This window comes from Anticarsia gemmatalis, chromosome Z, assembly GCF_050436995.1.
Source record: "Anticarsia gemmatalis isolate Benzon Research Colony breed Stoneville strain chromosome Z, ilAntGemm2 primary, whole genome shotgun sequence".
Classification (NCBI taxonomy): Eukaryota; Metazoa; Arthropoda; class Insecta; order Lepidoptera; family Erebidae; genus Anticarsia; species Anticarsia gemmatalis.
The window spans coordinates 6,864,395-6,885,562 of NC_134776.1; the positions used below are offsets into that span (position 1 = coordinate 6,864,395).

At 35.0% G+C, this 21,168-nt stretch overlaps 3 protein-coding genes across 10 annotated transcripts; 1 reads left to right on the forward strand and 2 right to left on the reverse strand.

Moving 5' to 3' along the window:
• Positions 1–512: 512 nt before the first annotated feature.
• Positions 513–7,007, reverse strand: LOC142986663 (alpha-mannosidase 2-like). The gene is made up of 6 exons (XM_076135218.1): positions 6,794–7,007; positions 5,171–5,949; positions 4,841–4,933; positions 4,227–4,421; positions 4,024–4,135; positions 513–3,938 (listed from the first exon to the last, which is right to left on the reverse strand). Exons 1-6 carry the CDS (start codon positions 6,954–6,956, stop codon positions 1,273–1,275), a joined length of 4,008 nt encoding a protein of 1,335 aa, XP_075991333.1. The 5' UTR covers positions 6,957–7,007; the 3' UTR covers positions 513–1,272.
• A 2,415-nt stretch (positions 7,008–9,422) lies between these two features.
• LOC142986261 (SH2 domain-containing protein 3C) lies at positions 9,423–13,252 on the forward strand. The gene is made up of 6 exons (XM_076134663.1): positions 9,423–9,572; positions 9,861–10,088; positions 10,563–11,557; positions 11,753–11,921; positions 12,191–12,368; positions 12,439–13,252. The coding sequence occupies exons 1-6, from the start codon at positions 9,570–9,572 to the stop codon at positions 12,798–12,800; spliced, it is 1,935 nt and encodes a 644-aa protein (XP_075990778.1). The 5' UTR covers positions 9,423–9,569; the 3' UTR covers positions 12,801–13,252.
• A 577-nt stretch (positions 13,253–13,829) lies between these two features.
• Positions 13,830–20,936, reverse strand: rngo (DNA damage inducible 1 homolog rngo). Of its 8 annotated transcripts, none has more exons than XM_076134547.1 (11): positions 20,426–20,936; positions 19,948–20,154; positions 19,807–19,873; positions 19,562–19,720; positions 19,105–19,203; positions 16,845–17,007; positions 16,398–16,587; positions 16,039–16,053; positions 15,635–15,724; positions 15,241–15,335; positions 13,830–15,095 (listed from the first exon to the last, which is right to left on the reverse strand). In XM_076134547.1, exons 1-11 carry the CDS (start codon positions 20,685–20,687, stop codon positions 15,015–15,017), a joined length of 1,428 nt encoding a protein of 475 aa, XP_075990662.1. In that variant the 5' UTR covers positions 20,688–20,936; the 3' UTR covers positions 13,830–15,014. The 8 variants fall into 8 exon arrangements, with proteins under 8 accessions (XP_075990662.1, XP_075990658.1, XP_075990663.1 ...); XM_076134543.1 differs by having other exon boundaries at positions 19,562–19,735; XM_076134548.1 differs by having other exon boundaries at positions 19,562–19,735; positions 19,807–19,837; positions 19,948–20,166.
• Positions 20,937–21,168: the final 232 nt, after the last annotated feature.

Genomic DNA, 21,168 nt, shown 5'->3' on the forward strand with positions numbered 1-21,168 from the left:
TACAAACCTATGTTTCTTTAGGTTGCAGGAGCATGGAGAGGAAAATAATAACCAATTTTATTTAAAAAACCATTTTTAATACATAATCATTTATTAAGTAGGTAACAAAAATATTCTTAGCAAACTATTTACTAGGTGTTATTGCTTAAATATAAAATTATTGTATATTATTATATAAAGTTTAATAGCAACATAGTAAAAAATATATGCAGTAGAGCTAAAGATGTGATAAACTTAAAAGTAATCAGATAAACTAATCACAGGTAGATCTATAGTTAGTTAGTATTTAATAATATTGTCACGCCATTATCAGAAAAATCTGAAAAGTTTATGGTTTCGCCAGGTGTGAACAGGAACCGGAACCCCCTGCTGCTCTAAATCATGTTGATTCAAAGATGTTGAATTCACGGATGAGCATTTGACCAACACATTCAACAGTTAGGTTTAATTTGAAATCATTAATAAACATTTTCGTGTTGTATAGTCTTACAACTTAGCAAGCTCCACCGCCATGTCGGCACGCAAACGAACTAAACTACTGCGCCCAGGACGCAAACAATATGTTAAAAAAATAGAATCCATAAACTCATATACAGTCAGTAGGTATATCAAAATAAAAAAGGTAATTTATATACGGTGGAACATAAAACCTCCTCCTTTTTTAGGTGGTCGGTTAAAAAGTATGCATATCGCGTTTGTTTAAAAATGTCGTATGTATTTATCTGCGAGTTAATAACATAATAATATGTTACATGTTTGATGAAAAGTCGCAGTCAGTCTTCCTACATATTTAGAAGAAGTCAATAACTGGTAAAATACCAGAATTTCGTGCCACGGTACATAAGGCTAGAGTCGGTGGCACTGGACGTGAATTTTGTGCAGTAATTTCTTAGTTAGCATTTCCAAACCTAAAACAAGGACAATAGCCTATTACGGTGGGCTAGATTTTCAATTAAGGAAAATGTATAAAAATTGCATATTCCTTCGCTATTTGGAGGCTCTGGATCGGCAGAAATCCCAATACGGATTTTTCAAACTAGGGCTTTAGCTTATTACTGATAAAATTTGAGCCAAATAGATGACATTAGAATATCCCTAAATCAAATCTCAATCATGTACCTACCTAAATTAAGAGTAAAATAAAATATAAACAAATATGACTAAAGTTACTTTGATATGAGAAATGACTAACTTTGTTCGCTACCCGTTTACTTTTAAGTATATTTAAATTTTAACCAAACTTCGAACCGCTGAAGCACCGCAAGATTTGGTTCAGAAATCTATTCGTAATGTCATTAACTCCATAGGTGGAAAATTACCCAGATTAAAGTGTAATCTAGGTTCACCTTCGTTAGTACCCGCTAAATTAGTTTTATAAATTGCTTTAATATTGCGTAATATCTTGTCTAAAGCGAAACTACTATCGCCCTGGCAGTTAAGGTTTAGAGGGTTAATCTGACATGAAAAACTTTGCCTGTGCAGAACCAAAAGGGCGGCATTTGGTGTAAAATATTGCAGGCTGCCTCTATTCAAAAGAACTCTGTAGTTAACTATCGCGACGTCACAAGGAAATGCCGTTTTTATCAGAGGCATAAACATATAGTTGCAGAGACTCGTGTAATTTTTATCTATGACGAATATGTCTAAAAGATGTCCTATTGTGTTGGCCAAATGTAACGCGTTTAAGGTGGGTAAATGTAATTGGTCTTGAAACGAGAATTTACCAAAACCACTTCTTGCATCGAATAGATTTTCCAATAGTATATAATGTCTATGACAAGTCTTACTGCTGTCTGCCAGGCCCTCGTCAGTTCCGCGACCATCGTCAAATAGAACGCGTCTATCTAACATAACAACTAGCTGCCCTTCTTGTAAAGCAGTCACTCCTTGAGCGTGATCTGTTATGAAAGTAAGGCGACTCTTTCCGTCTTCTATATAAGCCATGCTTGTAATTGGATACATATTAGATTCAACACGTCTGCTAATGTTTAAAATTCTAGATGTGTATTGAAAGCTATTGTTGTCTATAAATATTTGCGGCGGGTTTCCATTTATTATATCCGTTTGTATCGACAAAAACATCTCTGATTCCCTATACTTCGGAGATACTTCATAGTCAATTTTACTTTCGAGATAGATAGCGCTTGTTAAAGGACAGTTTTGAAGGTTAAATATTTTTGTTGTATGTTGTAGTAACCGACCATAAATAGTGATTAACTCTGTGCTTACTTGTCCAGATACAATCAGGATAATTTTAGACTTTTTTCCCATACGATAACTTCTCAATATATCTTGAAGAGGTTTACTGACGTTCGTATTGAATAAAAACATACCCGTGTTATAATGTGAATCTCTAAATGCTCCGTAGTCAATAAAAACGGTTTTCTCAAAGTTTGTTTCTTTTTCGACTACTGTCTTTAGAAAGCCGGTGTATTCATCGAATATGAGACGATGTTTATAACTTTCTAGCTGGATGTCACCTGATTGAATAGGCTCAATGTTGAAAGTAAAACTTGAATCGACATTTTTTGGTTCGTCAGCTATGCACGATAAACAGTACAAAGTAGCTGCGTGGTGAGCAGCGTCGTAGGTCTCTTTTACCTTGAATAAAGCCATGGTCATAGGTGGCACCATGACAGCAAAGCTAATCTTAAAGAATTTGTGCGAGAGCTCTATAAGATTGTCGGAGTTATATTTCCAAATTGGATTTATCTGGATAATAACATCTTTTTTATTATGATCCATAATTCTCACGTTTGGAAATCTAGTTACGATTTCCACAATTTCAGTTCTCTCGTGACTCAATGAATTAAAAATATAAATCTGATCGCCGGGAGAAATTGATTTGAATACTGATATGAATTCTCCATCTCTATATACGTACTTCTGGAGATGAGGCATATTTATATCTGGTTTTAAAGCTAGGAAACTTGCAGCTAACTCTTGTATGTACCAGCAGTTTTTGACTGTTGTTAGTATTTGACTGTGGACATACTTCAATACATTTGCAGTCACTGTCCCACTCACTACATTACGATCAAGAAGACGGGCAACAGTCTCTCTAGATTTTAGTAGCAGCTCAAATATTTCAGTTAGATTAAATCCGCGAAATACATTGAAATTCAAAGCAAACGAAAACAAAATCTCTGTAGAACGTAAAGTTGACTGAAGTCGTCTCAGCAGAATTTTGGTAAACGGTCTCGTGGTGTAAAATCCAGTCCAATATGCGGGGCTACCCGAACTTATATCAGCAAAGTTAAGGAAATCGCCTTTAACCGTGGGATATTTTTTATATTTATCGATTATTGTAGTAAAATAATCTTGGACTGTTCCAAAATCTACAGTGGCTTTGTAAATATTTTTGTTAGCGTTTATAAAATCAGCTAATTTTAAATAATTATTGTATTGGAAATCCAGCTCAGGTTGTATCTCGTAATGATATGGACCGCCTAATGGAGCAATTATAGTGTTGTGTTGAGATATTGTACCAGTTTTTGAGTATTGTTCCAGAAGTTGTTCAGCTTTTTCTTTAATATTAAATGAGCCAATGTCTAGATTTTTGTTAGCAATTGCAAAATTATAGTTCAAAGCACATAGGCTGTTATCAGGTCCACAAGCTTTAAACCCAGCTGTGTTAAACTGTAAGAAATGTGTTAAAACAGCGTGTTTAGGATGTCTGTCATTACCAATTTTTGACAATTCCTCATTCAGTTTTGATGAAAATGATTTGTCTTGATCCCAGTTTTGTACCCAGATAAAATCGCTGTATTGGTATTCAGCCAGATATTTTTCCCAAGAGAAATGCAGATTTGTTGTTACCAGTTTGTGTATATTTAGCGTTGACAAAAGATATGCCATTGTGGGGCTGTGAGATACGCTGTTCGTGAGCCACGCAACTTTTGGCGTATAATTTAAATGTATTTTCAACCACTGATGCCCTGAAAGTTGAAAATATTATCACCTTATGATAAGCTGTAATTAACACTATTTCTGTTTTGTGTTATTAATAATTATTCTACATACCTTCTATTAGTTGATGTACAAGTCCAAACAGATGTGTCGTAGCTTCGTCTGGTTCGACATAACCACCAGTTGTTATTTCTAGCCGACCTCCTTTAAGCAATTTTCGAAAAGCCTAAATTACAAAAACTTTAATTTAACATTCAGAAAGTTGTTGATGTGGTCAAGAAACCAATATCGATTATTAATAAAACTAACGATCTTACCAATCGACTTCTATGTGAAGCTGTTTTCCACCACTGGCTTAGATGTGATATTTCATTCCAACTAAACGTTAATCGGTCGTAGAATTGAAGTTTCTTGACAATATTTGACAAAATTTTGTTAACAGAGTCTTTATGATATTGTTCAAACGTTTTTTTCCATATGGTGTCGACATGGACACGAGGTATTAGAATCACCTGTAAAATATAAAGCACTATAATTTCCCAGCAGTTCTGACTGCTTTCTGTCGAACATAAAGCCTTTTTCATTAAATATGATGCGCTAAGGAAATTTTGAGGGGCGTTTCGCTTTTTTTGACGCGATATGTATTAATATGTATATGTGGCATTGTTTGCAAATATCGGTTTTAACAAATCGTAATCGCCATAACTGTTTTGACCAAGGTTTTGCTCGAAACTTATTTGGGTAGAGAGGATTTCCATGTAGGTAAATGCAATTTTAATTTCCGACTATTTCGAATGAGAATGGAGTTTTGTTTAACTTACTAACTCGTTTTTTAGTGTGAGTGCTCGATAACTGATACAATAGTAAGGATTAGAATATGTCGAAATTATAATTTTCATCACGTATTTATATTTACTTACTGCCAACTTACCTTTAATGATGGCCATTTAGGATTTCGCATGAGGGACTCGTATCGACTGTCGAAAATTGTATTCCAATAATGCCTTTTAGTCGACCATGTGGGCTAAAATAAAAATAAATTTTTTTTTTGTCAAGACAATAATACAATTATCCGTGAATGACTTGATCATGGAGAAAGGAATTCTTAAAGTCCTAGCAGAATTTAAGAATAATAATTAGGAGAGTGCACCTATGTTAGTAATTCTCAAAAAAAAAACTAGCCGAATGTCGATCGCAGTATTAGTTATATGAGTAGACAATTATAACAAAACAATGCGTCCTCAGTTGTGTCTTGTCTTACCTCTATATTGAACTGTGAAAACTTTTCTTGTGCGTCGATATCAGCTTTAGTTTCTTTAATTACTAAACAAGTGAACGAATCTACACTCAAATTGTAGCTGAATTTTTGACTGTCCATATTGACTCCCTCGATGAAAAAATCTGCTTTCTCTAAATCAGATTCAATATCTATTATAGTAGGGGTTTCACTTGTAGTCTTACGATTATTCATTTGAACTGGTGCAGTTTGAATTGTTGATTTGGGGATCAAAATGGCTTTTACTTGTGAACTTCCATTATCTTTTGGTCGTCCATGGCTTTCTGGTATAATTACTGTATTTTCTTTACTGTTTGATTTTTGTTCGTAACTATTGTCTCGATCATCAATTGGAGGGAAAAATCTTGATTGTGTTGGTATTTGGTAAAAATTTTTGATAGTCATATTGTTTTTATTCATGTGGATGTTATGAGTATCGCGCATGAGTATTTCATTGTTTCTTAGGGGTGACGATGTATTCGTGTCTCTTGCTAACCTCTCGTTTGATTGGTCATTCGGCCTGATTCTAATTTGAGAGCATGATGACTTGCTTCTACTTGTTTCAACTGTAGATAATATTGTGGATATCCTCGGCCTTGGCATATTGTGATATACTGATTTCGACTGTGCCACACTAGGAAACATTAAAGCTTCTTTATAACGAGCTGTATTAAATGAATTATTTTTCCATGTCGTTGTTCCACTGTTTTCACTAAACGGTCTCGGTACCATTTTTGATTGGCTCCGTATAATTTTGCGTAACGCTAGAAAATAATAAAAAATAAATTACCATAATGTTGTCGTAGAAGATATTAACGCAGCAATAAATTGAGAGAGTGCAACAGAGCTCAACAAAATATTTGGATATATGTTAAAGAAAAAATAAATTGTATGTAGTGTTAGTTTTTGAGACCTGATCATAGTAAAGAACCACATAAAAGTAAATAAAAGTAAACTATAAATAAGAAAAAAATGAAATCTTAAAATGACAGTAGTAACTGACTCCTAGAGGCAGTTATTATATTTATATGCAAGCGGTAGCTTTAGATGTCTTTCATACTCATGCATGCGTACAACATCTTGGTAAACTAACTAAAACTTAATGATCATTCTTATTTAGGTATTAAATAATAAAGGACGTAACTGTAGGGTATTTGTAATATACCTACTATAGTTATGTTTTTTCTTCAATATAATCTGAGGCGCGGTTACGTGTTTTTCTTTGGAATTCTCTGCAGCCTAATCTGCTCAATTAATTTTAACATAAGGGGTGGTCATGCAAACTCGATAAAAACATTTAAGATCTGATTATAAATTTCAAAATTAGTTCATTTGTAATAATTTGTGTTTTCTATTTCTTTAACACAGTTTTTATTTTAATTAATACCTAAGTACTACATCTGAAAACTTGGCACTTATATTGATTTTATTTTATTATACTCTAGTGGGTACAGATACATATGGTACCAAGACAGGCAAAGCGTGGCTTAGGACTTTATAAATCTTCGTGCACCCGTGGGAATTCAGAGTTATGCATGTTATCTATTGCTGTTGAACTAAAATAACAATTTATGTTTAATAGAAATAGTAATACTAGTCTTCACTTACTTTTCTCATAACTGGTGACCTTCGTGGAAACGAGTAAAAAGAGTAAGAGCGAGGCACACAGACGAAAGTCACTGCCCATCGCCGCTGACAAACTAATTTGAGTATTCGTTATAAAAAGCTGTTTGACAATTTTTCTTTCAACATCACATTGTTTCCATGGCATACTCACATGATCAGTGCGCGTTACTTGTTTGCAAACATTGATTGGAAATGTTTAAAACGCGGTTGAGGTGAGACTGTTTCGAACAAACCTAATGACATGACAATACGATACACAATTTTTGTGTATATTACTCATGCATGTAACAAATGCATAACACGATGCAACCACGACAATGACGAGTCAGGTTTCGTGAAGTTTGTTAGACAGTTGTAATACCTAAGTTTGATTACTGTTTGCAAAGATGTATTTTTGGGGTACTTAGAGGAATTAATCTTTTGCACGATTCTAATTTAGGCTTAAATCTTGTTATCCTATTTTTTTAAAGATATACCCATGGCTATTTCTGTATATTTTTTTAAGTGGGAAAACTGTTATTGACATCTTCCAGGAACGAGGAAACATACCGACAAGAGTAGCGCGGCAACCATCCTTATTACCACTGCGCCGTGGTGGTCATCGGATCCCTGACATTTCAGCTGAAGCTGTTATACTATCGGACTTACAATATTGTCGGGTGCGGTATGATAACATCATGATCAAGATAAGGGTTTCTATAAATTGAGACACAAAAATTACCAATTTCAAATATTGTGTGCAGTTGAAATACGTGTGTCAGTTTTTATATTTGTAGCGTAACCATGAAAATGAAAATGGTAATATGAGTGTAAAAATTACCATATTGTGTTCTCAAGAATTCTTATTTATGACCTAGAATAATTAACGGTTTCTTATCTGCTGATGAAAAATCATGATAATGCTCTTCTTTCTAGACGTTTTAGAACACCTACAGTCATTTGGTGTTAAACTATAATTGTACGGTGAGATACTCGTTGATTTGATTTTTTTTGTAGGCTATAATATTGCTTATACTATAGGAAGTTTGTTGAATAGAGGCGTTACGCCTGACATTATGTTATTGAAACTCGACCTGTAGAATTTTGTTTTGATTCCATATTTCGAACCAGTCTGTAGGTAAACTTATGGTTTTAAACCAGTTGGAATAAAGGAGTTTGTAGAGATTAATTAAAAATCGGGAGACCATAATAATTATGTTTTGAAGTGTTTCGAGTGCGAACAACGTAATTTGGCTCATCTGGCCTCATCTAAAGACACCGACTTATTTGACTGCTGTTTATTTTTAAGCTCACGCGCCTCCTAGATCCATGTTCCATGACAATTCGATATACCTAACTACATTTTTTGAAGCAAAGCAAAACATTTGTTTGCGCCAGTATTTTTGAAAATTTTGTCAAATTAGGTAGGTACCTAAAATTTTTTTGTCTGATTGTACATCATGTAGGTACATGATGTACAATCAGACAAAAAAAAATTATAGCGGAAATTTTATCTCTTAGCCTAATATTAATATTATTTTTTCGTGTTTGAGTTGTCTATTATTTATTTATTGAATATAATTCTAGGTCGGATTACAAAAAGATCAAAGAAATGTTGCAGTATAAAATTACAAAATTTATCATAAAAACAACAATTGGCGCGGCCCATACCTACTAGCAAAAAATCAACAATCAAGCAAATTCGTCAAGACTTAAAATGTAAGTAGTGAACCTCGTATTATAATAATAGAAAATATTACGATCAGGTATAAAAGTTAGGTGGTTGAAAGGTGATATATATTTATTATATACATCCGTGATATTTTATGGAAGAGTCGGGATTTTTGATGCATTTTGTATTTTCAAACATTTGACTGGGAACTTAGTTGCCTTTGGGGTGTAGAGGTTGGTAGGTAGGTACTCTATACACTAAGTTGCCTTGCAATGAATTAAGGTATCTTCAATATTTAAAGTAGGTAGTTTCTCGGTGGCCCACATTTCTTTTCCACTATATGTACCTACCCATTGATCCTGTCTAGCAATAACGAGGTAACTAATTAGGTGATAGGTTTTATATAAGTACTATTCGATAGGCTAATATCTTTATGTAATCGTTCCACTGTTAGGTGTAAATCTTTATGTAAAAATAGAACGGTTATGCTTTATCTTTCACGCTGACTACATTAAGTATGAAGATTTTCTATTAATTTAAGAACTGGTAGAAAGCTGTTACAGGACTCGTACATTATACTTACGTACCTACATGGTGTGATCCTGTCTTCTTCCTTCTAGACTTTAAAGTTTTGACTGTAAACAGTGTGGTGTTTACAGTCGCTAACTTTTACTTTACCGCTATTTTCATGTCACTTTGGCAGGTCTAAGTTTTATTGTGGCCCTAAATGTCGTTCACACAAAATATTTTTTGGGCTATAAAGGACTATCACAGAGATTTCTCGTTACTTAATCGGCGTAACATGACTTCTATATACAAATGTATTCAGTTTTACCTGAAATTAGATTAAGAGTGCGCCAAATTTTCTCAAAAGTTGTTTGTTTATCGTAGATACGAAACGTTGCTTGAATTCGAGCCTGCGCAGTATGTTAACAACATGAAGTTAGCGCGCGTACTTAAGAGCCAACAAAAAGGGCGGGTTCGTACAATATTGATCGGACCCGACCCCTGGCTTAAAGCCCAAAAGAGGGTTGTGAGTCTTCGTCACTGCCAAACTTGCAATATTAGTGTGTTTTCATGAAGTGATACGTCATTCCCAGTACAGATATGGTGAGTAAAGTGTTAACTTTATATGTATTATGTTATAATACCGCTAACTTTTGTTACAAAACGTGACTTTGTTCGTATTACTCGTTCGCATAGTTAAGAAGTCGCAATTGAAGGTGTGATCTTTAATAGTTGATGCGAAAGTGAAACAAAGTTACTATTTGATCAGCCCTACGAGTTATCTAGCAAATTGTGTTCATTAAATATGTATCGAAAGTTCAAAACTAACCATATTTTGCGTACTATGACGTATGTAGTTATATGTTATAAGATATGTCTTGTTTGTATCAGGACCCGAGTGCTATGACAACGTCCGGCTTGCTGGAGTGGGAGTTTTCACTGCCATCTGACCAAATAATCTCCCATGGGTGGTACCACGGCGCGTTGAGTAGGACAGCTGCAGAAAACCTTCTGCAACAAGACCGAGAGTTTTTGGTACGGGATTCTTCATCACAACCGGATAACTATGTGCTAAGCTGCCGTTCTAATGGACAACATCTGCATTTTGTTATTCAAAGGGTGAGTTGAAACTTACATTATTTAAATACATATCTTTGTAAATTAAGAAGAGATAAATAATGTTACTTAAACGATTTTGAGCCTTCCCGCCGTCGTCGGTTTTTAATTACGTGATCGAAAGTTTTTAAATTGCCGCGCTAACAAACTTCAAAGCGAAGGTCACATAGCGATTTGTTTCGCTGAGCGATTACGAATTTCAAACAGAATATTAAAAAAATCCGTAACTGGATTTGCAGTTCATACATAATTATTAACCACGATAGTTAAGGTCTGCCTTATTTTCACTGCTTTGAATTAACTACAGGAAAGCTGTGCGATGACTATGCTGGCATAAACATTTTATTATAATTGCGTCCAAAGCCAAGAGTTTGGTCTATGCAAAATAATAAATAACAATAGTTAGGTACCTACCTGTTTCATCCCGCACCACAAGCTATTTGCCACAAAACTAACATAATTATTTAAACGTTTCAGATCGTTGTGCATCCTGATACTGTTTACGAGAGACACCAGTACCAGTTTGAAGATGAGGCGTACGACACGGTGGCCGATCTCATCACATCATATGTCGGCTCTGGCAAACCTATATCGGCAGCGTCTGGAGCAAGAATTCAATACCCAGCTAACCGTATAACACCTCTTACTAATTATATCAATAACGATGACATCAGCGCTGTGGTGTCTCCAGTCGGCGACGGCTCCTACGGAAACCCATACAGTCTCTACAGTCATTTCGCTGCCAAACCTGGTCTGCAACTGCGAGTGCCTTTCAAAAAGCAACGATCTCATTCTTTAACCCCCATCGACATGGGACAGCATATCACGCATGGTAAAAGCGCGAGTGCTGATGGAGTAATCCAGAGCCAAACTAATAAGCACGGGAAAGCTTTCAGCAGCGAATCCAATTCTAGTTCCAGCACCTGGGATGCAAATCTTCCGACCAGTCCTCCTGCTAAACCAGCAAGATATGATGGCCCAAAAGCCGATGAAAGACGGCTCGAACTACAACGACTGTATCACGTCTCGGGCTCCGATTCAGGCAATGGCTCCGGGGATTCCACTCAAAGTTCTGCTCACAGTGATCCCAATAAATCAAGGATGGATTCCGATTACAATTTGGTGACGCCCACAGTAAAACAACAATTTGACTACGAACTAACTGAAGCGAAGCTTCTGCAGTCAGAGAATTTGGATTATGTTGTCGAATCAAGGATTAATCTAGAAAACTTCCAGTCTCAAATAATACCGACTGGATTAACGAAGCCTCTGGAATCTGAAACTCTTCATGCAATAAAACTGTTACTGCGCACTTCAGGGCCGAGGATTCTAGCCAACCATATGACGAAAGTTGATCTGTATTTCCTGTTTGATGATGCTATGCAAATTGAAGGACTTGATAAAACTGCATCAGGACTCGAATTGTTATTTCTACCTCAAGGTCGACCTCTGCGTTTAGATGTTATTGAAAGGTACGGAAATTCATTAATCACAAATAACTACCCCTTCCTAATACATACTTACTCAAGAGAGAGGCTTTGTATTACGCGTCCTATTCATGAGACACAACGCTGAGCTACTAACCTAAATCTTTCAATGGAATATAACATTATAATTAAAGGGTAATGAGTGTAAGAAACTTTTGATGTGTTTTTGTTTATTTCCAGGATTGAGACATTCCGTCTACTCATAGCGGTTACAATTCTAACATGTCAGACGGATAGACAGAGAGCAGACACTATTAATGATTGGATACTTCTGGCGGTGGAAACTAAAACAGCATTAGGAAACCTTTACGGCTTTTCTGCTATCATGTTTGGATTGTGTATGCCTCAGGTACCTACCAAAATTATTTCAAACTAGCTTATAGCTGCGACCCTACCAGCTTCATATTTTTGGTGAAAATCGTAGCCCATAGCCTTCCCTAGATTGCATTGCAAACTATCAGTATATATCTCTCTAACAAATTTATTTAAAGCGGTTAAGCTTTTTTAACGTGAAAGGTAGCCAACAAACAAACAGAAGTTTACCTTTAGTGTCGATTATACCATGTGACTCCTGTCATGGACACACAATAAGTATGCTCTATGTCTGTACGGTTTCAGGTGGAATGTTTGGAAAACGCATGGAATATCCTAAGGAGAGTGTACACGGATAACGCGTTCATGTTCGAGGCGAAACTGCGGCCGTGTTTTAAGAGTATGAATGAAGGCACCAACCCGCTTCCTCCCAATACAACGACTCCATACATCCTTCCGCCAGTCTTGTGCTTCCATTTATTTGGTAAGATTTTTGAAAATTTGTATTGTTGAAGTAAATTTCGAAAATAATTAACTGTTGTCATATATTTTAGATGGCGAGGGTGGGGGTCTAATGCAACCGGACGATGCCTTTCCAAGCAGTTTGATGAACAGTCTCGAGTTCGACTTCAACGCGACTGCAGCACATTTGGACGCCGCTCGACACTTCCCCAATCAGATAGAAATGTTCAAACGAAACGCCAGAACAGTTGTTCAAGAGATGTCTTCACTAGGACCGGTACTCGATCCCACCCTACTCGAACTCTTCAGAACAGAATTTCATATTAACTTTCTATGGGGTGAGAGGGGAGCTCTAACTACACCTCATCAAAGGTTTGCGCGACTTACGGACATATTGACAGCTATGGCGAATAAACTGGCTAGTCAGCCTCCCGACGTAGACGATAGCGTATAAATATATTTTTCTAATATTTTACCATATCACAAAATACATGCAGAACGGAATACTTAATTAGTCGTCTTACCTGACTTTTATATATTATACACGTAGATATAATGCGACTTAAGTTATACAAAGCACTCAGAAATTATAATAATATGATCGTAATTTCTAGAGATACATTCTTTGCTGAAAGTGTAAGTAATCAATGAGACTATTGTGCCTACTAAATCAGACAGATAATTCTTATGAATAAAACCGATGTCTTCGTTAATACTGCCATAAATCAAGCAGCGCTTGACGTTTTGTTAATTAGTTATATTATAGAATTATATACTCAGTGTGAAGTAACCATTTGCAATAAACAAAGTACATGGTAGCCATAATTATGTGTAAGATGTGTAACTTATTTTTGATCTCAAATGAGTTAAAATTACGATGTTTGTTATACATTTGTAAAGCGTGAAGAATATACCATTTTAAACTTTGATATTGTTTTATTTCTAATGCCTTTCTTCATTCATAGATCAAATACTTAAGTTAAAACAATTGGTATAGGTATTAGATGAGTTAAATAAGCTTAGCGAGTTATTTTATTTACCCAGTGCTCCAGCATTATTTTGTTCTTTCGCTTATTTAGGTAGCTACTTAAACGCTGTGCTTTACCCCAGTAGAGGTTTTATAAACATAATACCTGTATTCGATTTACTTTCAATTTGTCGAACCAACAATGCATGTAATCAAATTTTTCTAGGTACCTATTTTGAAATATTAACATATAGTATTTGAGTGGATGCATGTCGATAGAGTACAAAACAAAGCAAAAAACTGTGAATAAAACCTGATCTACAATGATTTATAATTCTTCCTTGAGAATCGGCCTAATTGTATGGTATCAGATAACTGGCACGCAGCGGCAAGCGAAGTACCAAAATAAGCAACTATTTGTAGACATATATTAGACTTCATATTAATCTAGATCAATTGTAAAATTGTGAAGCTTGTCATCGTTTAGGTCAGGGATATAATCAAGAAAACAAAAAGTTGCCGTAGAAATTTTATTCATTTTAATAATGAACTTATATAAAATATAAACCTAAGTTATTTCATTATTTCATAGTGTTTAAAAGATGTATTTTTGATAAATAAAATTACTAAAAACCGTCGACCCTGTATTAAAATAATAATATGTAACCCCACAGGTTCGTGCTGAACAATCATTATGTAAATACATTGCAATTATAATGAATCATGACAACTACTACGTACAAACTACATAAAACTTATTAAAATATGTCCGAATACGCACTCCTCTGAACTCAAAATACTTCAAATATCTAAAATATTTCAACTAAGTACGACCATTGTTATACCAGTAAGCTAAACGCGAATAATAAAAAGATTCGCGCCAAATAATATTAACATCAATATTATTAATTAGTTTATAAAAACAATTGTTAAACTGTAGAATATAATTATATAACATTACATACAGAAGACATGAAATCTAATATCTGTTAAGATTATTTCTGCCGCATTAGCATACTATTTCAACAAGTTGAGCAACTAAGACAACATTATGGTACCAGAGTCCAGATTGTGCAATGATGGTCGGGTAAGTCATTCAGTCATTAACAATAAACCATTCAGACATAGGACTTAAAATTACAGTAAAATTTAAATATTACACCCAATAAAAGCAAGCAGTGACATTATCTTGTTACATATAATAATAGTAACATTATTTGAATAATTTTATCCTCAAGTCTTGAGGCCTAGATATCTTTATGATAGAGCTGTTACCAGCATTTTATTATTATTCATACCACTTATCAATTACGACGGTGTGTTTCAATACGTGACCGCCCCCTGGGCCTACGGGAGTAAGCTCAAACACCTTAACTTAACACTAATGAACTATTTGATCAAACTACGTGTGCCTGCACTTGCGTACCAAATGCATATTATCATATCACGGCGTAAGCTATACACCAAGCTCAGCCTGTTTCGAAAAGCATCAATCTTTTATGAATCAACTTTGTTAACTCGTATTTATTAAATATATCATGTCTATGACATAAATCTTTAGACAATTAAATGCAAAAGGTCTTGCACGGGTAACATCAAGTTACGGCGTTAAATTAAGTGTTATCTAAAAGTGAAATTTGCAGTTAAAAAGAAATAGGATATTTTTTGTTTTAATCAAATAGTTCGACAGTCTAGTATTCATCAGAATTTGAGAGACTTAGCGAAGAGCGCCACAGTTGCCTGGGTCTTGTCGCCATTGAACCGCCGCAGCTCCACGATGGCCTGAAATCGTAAACACAAATATTTTTTATAGCAAGTTTGTAAGCCAAGGTTATGACAAAAAAAATACTTTCCTTAACGTCATAGATTTCGAATCGGTTTTAACATTTTATTTAAACTGAATAATGGCCTGTTTTATAATATTTACCTGCTCTCGAGTGAATCCAAGAGACACGATTTCTTCGACTTCAGCTTCTCCAAATGCATCAGATGGTAAGATTGTCCGGCTGGGGTCACCAAGAACTGGGGACAATGTGATAGAAAACTTGAATATTTTTATAAAAGGACCGCTCTTCATGGTGTGTTACTGTACGATACATTATAGGGACGTCGACCGAACAAGAGTTGGCTCCTACTTGTGATGTCTTTCAAGAAATTATACGAATATGTGACTGGACTTAATGTTAGAATACAGAATTCCCCAGTTAGACTTCCCAACACCCATGTGTAGTGAAACCACACCAGCTAAACTAAACTCAGCACGGTAGTATTAAAATAGATAATAAATTAATGGTACCTTGAGCCCTTTGTTACAAACTCACCCATTCTCGGACTGCCATTGTTAGTTTGCATCGGTACGACAGGTTGCTGGCCACTGCTCGAAGGAACATGCTCTGGACTCGAAGACGCCTCTGTACACAGTTAATTCATGGTGACGCAAATGTTTTAAGAAAACAAGGGCTGATATAGCAAGTAATATGTTCTAACTTTTAATAATATTGTGTACAAGATTTTTTTTATTAAAAATTTTGGCTTTATCAACCCTTGTTCAAGACTGCTACATTTTATTGGAATTGTGTCTACTATTAGTTATTGATATCTACAATCAACATCTATTTTATGAATGAAAATGTCATCATGATGCATGCAATTAGTTGATTAGTCTATGTTTTGAATGACTTATTAATCTATAATAAGAATAATGTTAATATAAAATGTTACATACCCATTGGAACGACTCCTTTGTTTGCAAAACCAAAACAAGAAATCATTAAAAACAGACATAAAAATATAAGAAGTAACATACAAGTTCCCCCAACATACAAGTTGTCGTATAATTATCATTGGCTGCTTCATTACGTTTCTGTTGAGTGTTCCAACTTTCCCGACAAATATGCACTCGTTAGTAAGCTGTTATATTACTCCGCATGCAAGCAATGACTACACAGAAACAAGGTATCAGTTTTACGATTTTTATTGTTTTTCTTTTCTTTCAATACGTTACTATTTAGGTACGGTGCAAAACATAGTCGCCACAAGATATTTAGTACAAAACTTTCGGTTATTTTTTTTTTCCACGCCCACCTTGTTTCGACTTCTCGAGCGCTTCTTTGACTTGTCGCTCCTCGTGGTCCCTCATAGACTGGTTAACGATCTCGTCCTCGGAATAGCCGGAGAGTCGAGCGCACTCGGGCAGCTCTGACTCCGGCAAGAAGGGTGTCTCGGTGCCCGTAGTGCCGATGCGAAGCACGTTCCGCTTCAAATCGATGTTACACTGTGCCACAAGATGTAATTTGTTGAAACAGAATCTTCGATTGTTAAGACTATTTACGGAAGTAATATTTGAATAGATAACAAACTAGAAATGAGGCACAAGGTCTGCAATAGAGCCCGCATGACACAGTTCATGTTAATAATTTACTTATATCAGCGCAATTTAAAAACCGAAAATTATAATTTGGGCTTTATAAAACATGGTTAGCAAATTAAAGTGATATGCATATAACTTCGCAAATAATATGAATACATCACCTGATGACGTTTTAGCATGTCGAGACCGAGAAGCATGTCCATAGGCTGTTCTTCAAGCACGGAGAAGGATGTTGTGAGGAAGTCCTTCTCGATGCGCATCTGCACCATGTGGATACGGCCGATGATTCTCTGTACACCAACGCCTTTCGCAATGCCTGCCCATCTACAGGCAAGTCCAGGAAATAATCGTGTTAAGTAAAGGTTAAAATTGTTATCTATAGCTTGTAACTTTTACACAGGTATATGCCATAGGTTGAAGAAGCAATTAGTATTAATAAAAATCTATACTAATATTATAAAATTTAAGGGTTTGTTTGCTTGTTTGTATGTTTGAACGCGCTAATCTCAGGAAAAACTGGTGCGAATTGCAGATTTCTTTTACAGTTGGATAGCCTATTCATTGAGACAGGGCTATATATCATCACGCTACGACAAATAGGAGCAGAGTACCAGTGAAAAATGTTACAAAAATGGAGAAGAGACTATTCTCTCTGTGACGCAAGCGAAGTTGCGTGGATCAGCCAGTAGTAACATAGGATGCCAGAGCCGAGAATGCCCTCTACAAGCATGAGGAGAATACTTATTTCGATATATTTAGTAACCACTCGTCAGTTTATAATAACGAAGTCTGAACATTTATGAACGAAGACCTTGCCTAAAAAGTCGCAATCAAAACTAAAAATGTATGTCTCATCAGGCAATATACGTAGGAATTAGATCGACTAAATTAATGATTAAATATCAATTGGTCGCTGAAGGACGGTTAAGTGTTTGGCTTCGTTCGATACAACGTAATTACTGTTTCATACCTTTGAGAAGTAAATTAAGCCATTATTTTTAAATTTAATTAATCACAAATTCATTTTGTTTTAATTGATTGATTTGAATGCGTAAAAGTAACGAGTAAAGGCAGGAGACAATCTCTCTTTGCATACTAATTCAAGATTTTAAGAGATACACGAAATGGCTAGAACCTTTTTGTCCTAAAAATAGTTTAGATCGATTAATAATTAAATAATCAGCAAAATTTTGGATATTTATAAATAGACTACTAGTATGTCCTTGTTGCAAAATGATTCAGACAATAATATAATGATATGTTTTAATCTCGTGTTACACGTTTTCCTCTGTTGTGTTACAAATAGAACACACTTTTACTGATTCTGGGTAACAAAAATAAGCTAAGGCATACCTACCTATCAGGCAAAACTCAAGTGGAGTGCAAAATGACTACAATATTATATCAGGCAGCCAATGAATACAAAAAGAAGAAATACAATAGGTATACATTTAACGGGAGACATTCTGAATGGTATTAGCATGTTTTTCAATAGATTTGCGCGTTTTTGAGCCACTCAAGGACATACAGAGCTTCACTGTATAAAAATGTTTGAAACTCGGATAACAAGTTCGTTATTCTACTTGAAATTACTCTGATAACTGGGCATTTATAGCCCAAATTAGTTAAATATGTACATTTCTAACTAGTACTGGGAACTATTTACTGTGGTATACAAAGCCTCATTATTGGCAATTCTAATGATTATCACATTATCAAATTGGTTTAGAAGAAATTTAGATAGCAGGTAATGTCAGCTACAAATCAAACATAACCCCGAAATCGCTGTATTTTACCCAAATTACAAAGAGCAATCTCCTGTCACGCGTATTTTCGTGTCTGTATTTTTTAACTGTCCCTCTGGTGGGCAAGGTTCTTCTCCCAAACGAAAGATATGTATTTATAGCTTCAATAACCATATATCAGTACGTAAAAGTGATAAATGAGATATTTTAATCATTCATAACAAAAACTGTAGCAAATATTTCACTCAAGTTAGATAAAAAGCATATAGATCATTGTTTATAAACATGAATCATTATCTACAACAATAAACATGTAATAAATACATCGCATTGCTTCACAACTTTAACTTTATTATAATAGAATACTGATTCAATAGATACTCTTTAGAATAGAATATCTTTTGCATGAAAAATAAAATACGCAAGCTACGCTCAGACAATCCAGACTTATTTATACTATGTTACTCTTTTTCAAATCAAATCTTTGAAAATGTTTGCAATAAGACAAAAATAATTTATGAGTGTCTCAAGAAAGTTATACGATAATGTTCACTCTGCACTGTACGGAAGTCTAGTATACATAAATATGTTTATCCGGAAGGTAAAATTAGTAAGAAATAAGTCTGTCATGGTAGTAAATGAATTATTAATATATAAAAAGTATTTAGCCACATACCTCGTATCCACCAACCGCATAATGTTGCACCTCTCGGCGCAAGCGGCAGACATTATAGTTGTTTGTGCTCCTGAATCTATGAATGCCTTCACCGGGAATCTGTATAAACAAGACATGAATTACTGAACGGTACTGAATTAATTCAATGTCAATGTGTATTTTTGTTAGAGGATCAAGTATAAGGTCCGATTTGATCAAAGAGAATGTATTTTGACAATATTAAATTGATGAACAAATCAAACCAAATAATTAAAAACAAACTAGTTTCATAGATAGATAATGAGATAGTATAAACTGATAGCTCACAGTGACTTCCAAATTAAAAGATAATTATTTTAAAATAGTTTGTGTTTTATACTTAAGGTAAATGATAGTTTCTTTAGCCAGAATCATTATGATTACTCACAATATTAATTGAATAGTTGTGTAGAAACAAGAAAGTAAACTTGATACATACCCATTAACATGACAATTAATGTAGAGCATGACTACAGTGCCAAAAGTTTCAGGGTTGTACTCCATGGCCGCCTCCATATTAGCTTCAATGTTCTTCTGTCTTATTTCTTCAGCTATCATTCTTTGAGCCTCAGTGTCAAAAGGATCAGAGTTCATCATCCTGTAACCACCTTGTCTGTTACTTCTAACATATCATTTGCACATAATATAAATATTTACAAAAAAATATCAGTATCAAAATTTCACCTTATTCTCTGTTGCTGGCGTTCGGTCCTAGCTAAAATTTGTTCGCGAAGCACAGAAGCAAATGTATCTATGAAAAACAGATTCAAATATTTAAAATGTAATTTTATAATCAGCTTTGAGCTCTATTACTTATACACATACCCAGGTTGCCACTGAGGAGAGCATCAGCCAATCTTGGATTATTCTGCTTGAGCAGAGCTAGCTGGTCTGGATTAGCCAAAAACATTTCCCTGATGATGCGAGGATCCTCTTCAACAGGGGGGTTCCTTGCTGCCATTGAAGTTGATGCGCTGGCTTGTCCTGCACTTGTTGGTACTTTGATGCTACCGAAGTCTAGGTTTGCTAAGCCTGTTGGCAAAGCTACAAGGGAGATGTTTTTATATTGTTTTACTACAAAAGTATTCCAGTACCGAAAAAAATTAAAAATAAATGTATTGATACATCATGTCAAATTGACATTGTTTGTTTTTAATTTTGGAGAGAGTTCTCTTTGTTTGTATCTTGATTGCCAGCAATTATTTTAAGTAAATGACGCTCAGTGTCAAATAAGACAATAAGCATGACAATGCAGTTTCATTATTTTGAGTGCACAGTGGGAATAAAATATTGTAAACATTACCTTGACTTGAGTCGTTCTGATTCAGGTTGGAAGCAGTCTGAAGCATGTGAAGCAGCACCACGACGTCTCCGTCGTGGACACCGTGTTCTTTGAGCGATCTTTTGTCGTCCAAAAGCGGCATGCCATTAAAATTCAGAATTATGTCTTTCGCAGGGAACCCTGATTCTATTTCACAAAATGCTTTAAAATTTTCGAGTTCCAAATCTTCAGAAACGTCTAAGACGAAAAGCTCGTCATTAAGAGTAGTGACTGTAACTTTCATTGTGAAATTTGGAATATGTACCGACTAAGATGAAATGATGTTCTCGGAGGCAGGTGCGTGTTGTTCGTTTTATATTTCGGGAGTGACTGTCCAAAACATTTTAGATCTTGTACGCACCCCTTGAATACACAGGTTTGACGAACACTCACACACAAGCACAAATAATACTTTTGGAACCGTTCCCTGCGATGCGATAAATAAAATTATTCACAAAGGTGGACTCGAACTTGCTCTACTAGAGATGTTTCAATGGCTTCCCGTGATGTTTTCGTTTAACTAACGGTATTCGTATTTTGGTAAGCATATTTTTAAGTTTTTTTAGTAACATATAGCACGATAATTATTTATGTTAGTTTATTCGTATTTATCAGGTTGATTTAGAATATATAATTATTTATTTACTTTTATTCTGACATTGCAATCGGTATGTGACAATCGATGTCAACCGAGTGATTGTCGTCAACTTCGGTTTTTGTATCTG

What these genes read in the sequence shown, in the direction of transcription:
- LOC142986663 (XM_076135218.1), bottom strand. Translation starts at nt 6,956, where the DNA reads ATGCCATGGAAACAATGTGATGTTGAAAGAAAAATTGTCAAACAGCTT. An exon ending in GGTCACCAGTTATGAGAAAA is followed by an intron (nt 5,950 to 6,793) that starts GTAAGTGAAGAC and finishes ATTATTTTCTAG; the next exon opens with CGTTACGCAAAATTATACGG. An exon ending in CTAAATGGCCATCATTAAAG is followed by an intron (nt 4,422 to 4,840) that starts GTAAGTTGGCAG and finishes TATATTTTACAG; the next exon opens with GTGATTCTAATACCTCGTGT.
- LOC142986261 (XM_076134663.1), top strand. An exon ending in TGCATTTTGTTATTCAAAGG is followed by an intron (nt 10,089 to 10,562) that starts GTGAGTTGAAAC and finishes TAAACGTTTCAG; the next exon opens with ATCGTTGTGCATCCTGATAC. An exon ending in CGTTTAGATGTTATTGAAAG is followed by an intron (nt 11,558 to 11,752) that starts GTACGGAAATTC and finishes GTTTATTTCCAG; the next exon opens with GATTGAGACATTCCGTCTAC.
- rngo (XM_076134542.1), bottom strand. Translation starts at nt 20,687, where the DNA reads ATGAAAGTTACAGTCACTACTCTTAATGACGAGCTTTTCGTCTTAGAC. An exon ending in TCAGAACGACTCAAGTCAAG is followed by an intron (nt 20,167 to 20,425) that starts GTAATGTTTACA and finishes TCTCCCTTGTAG; the next exon opens with CTTTGCCAACAGGCTTAGCA. An exon ending in ATGCGGTTGGTGGATACGAG is followed by an intron (nt 17,008 to 19,104) that starts GTATGTGGCTAA and finishes ACTTGCCTGTAG; the next exon opens with ATGGGCAGGCATTGCGAAAG.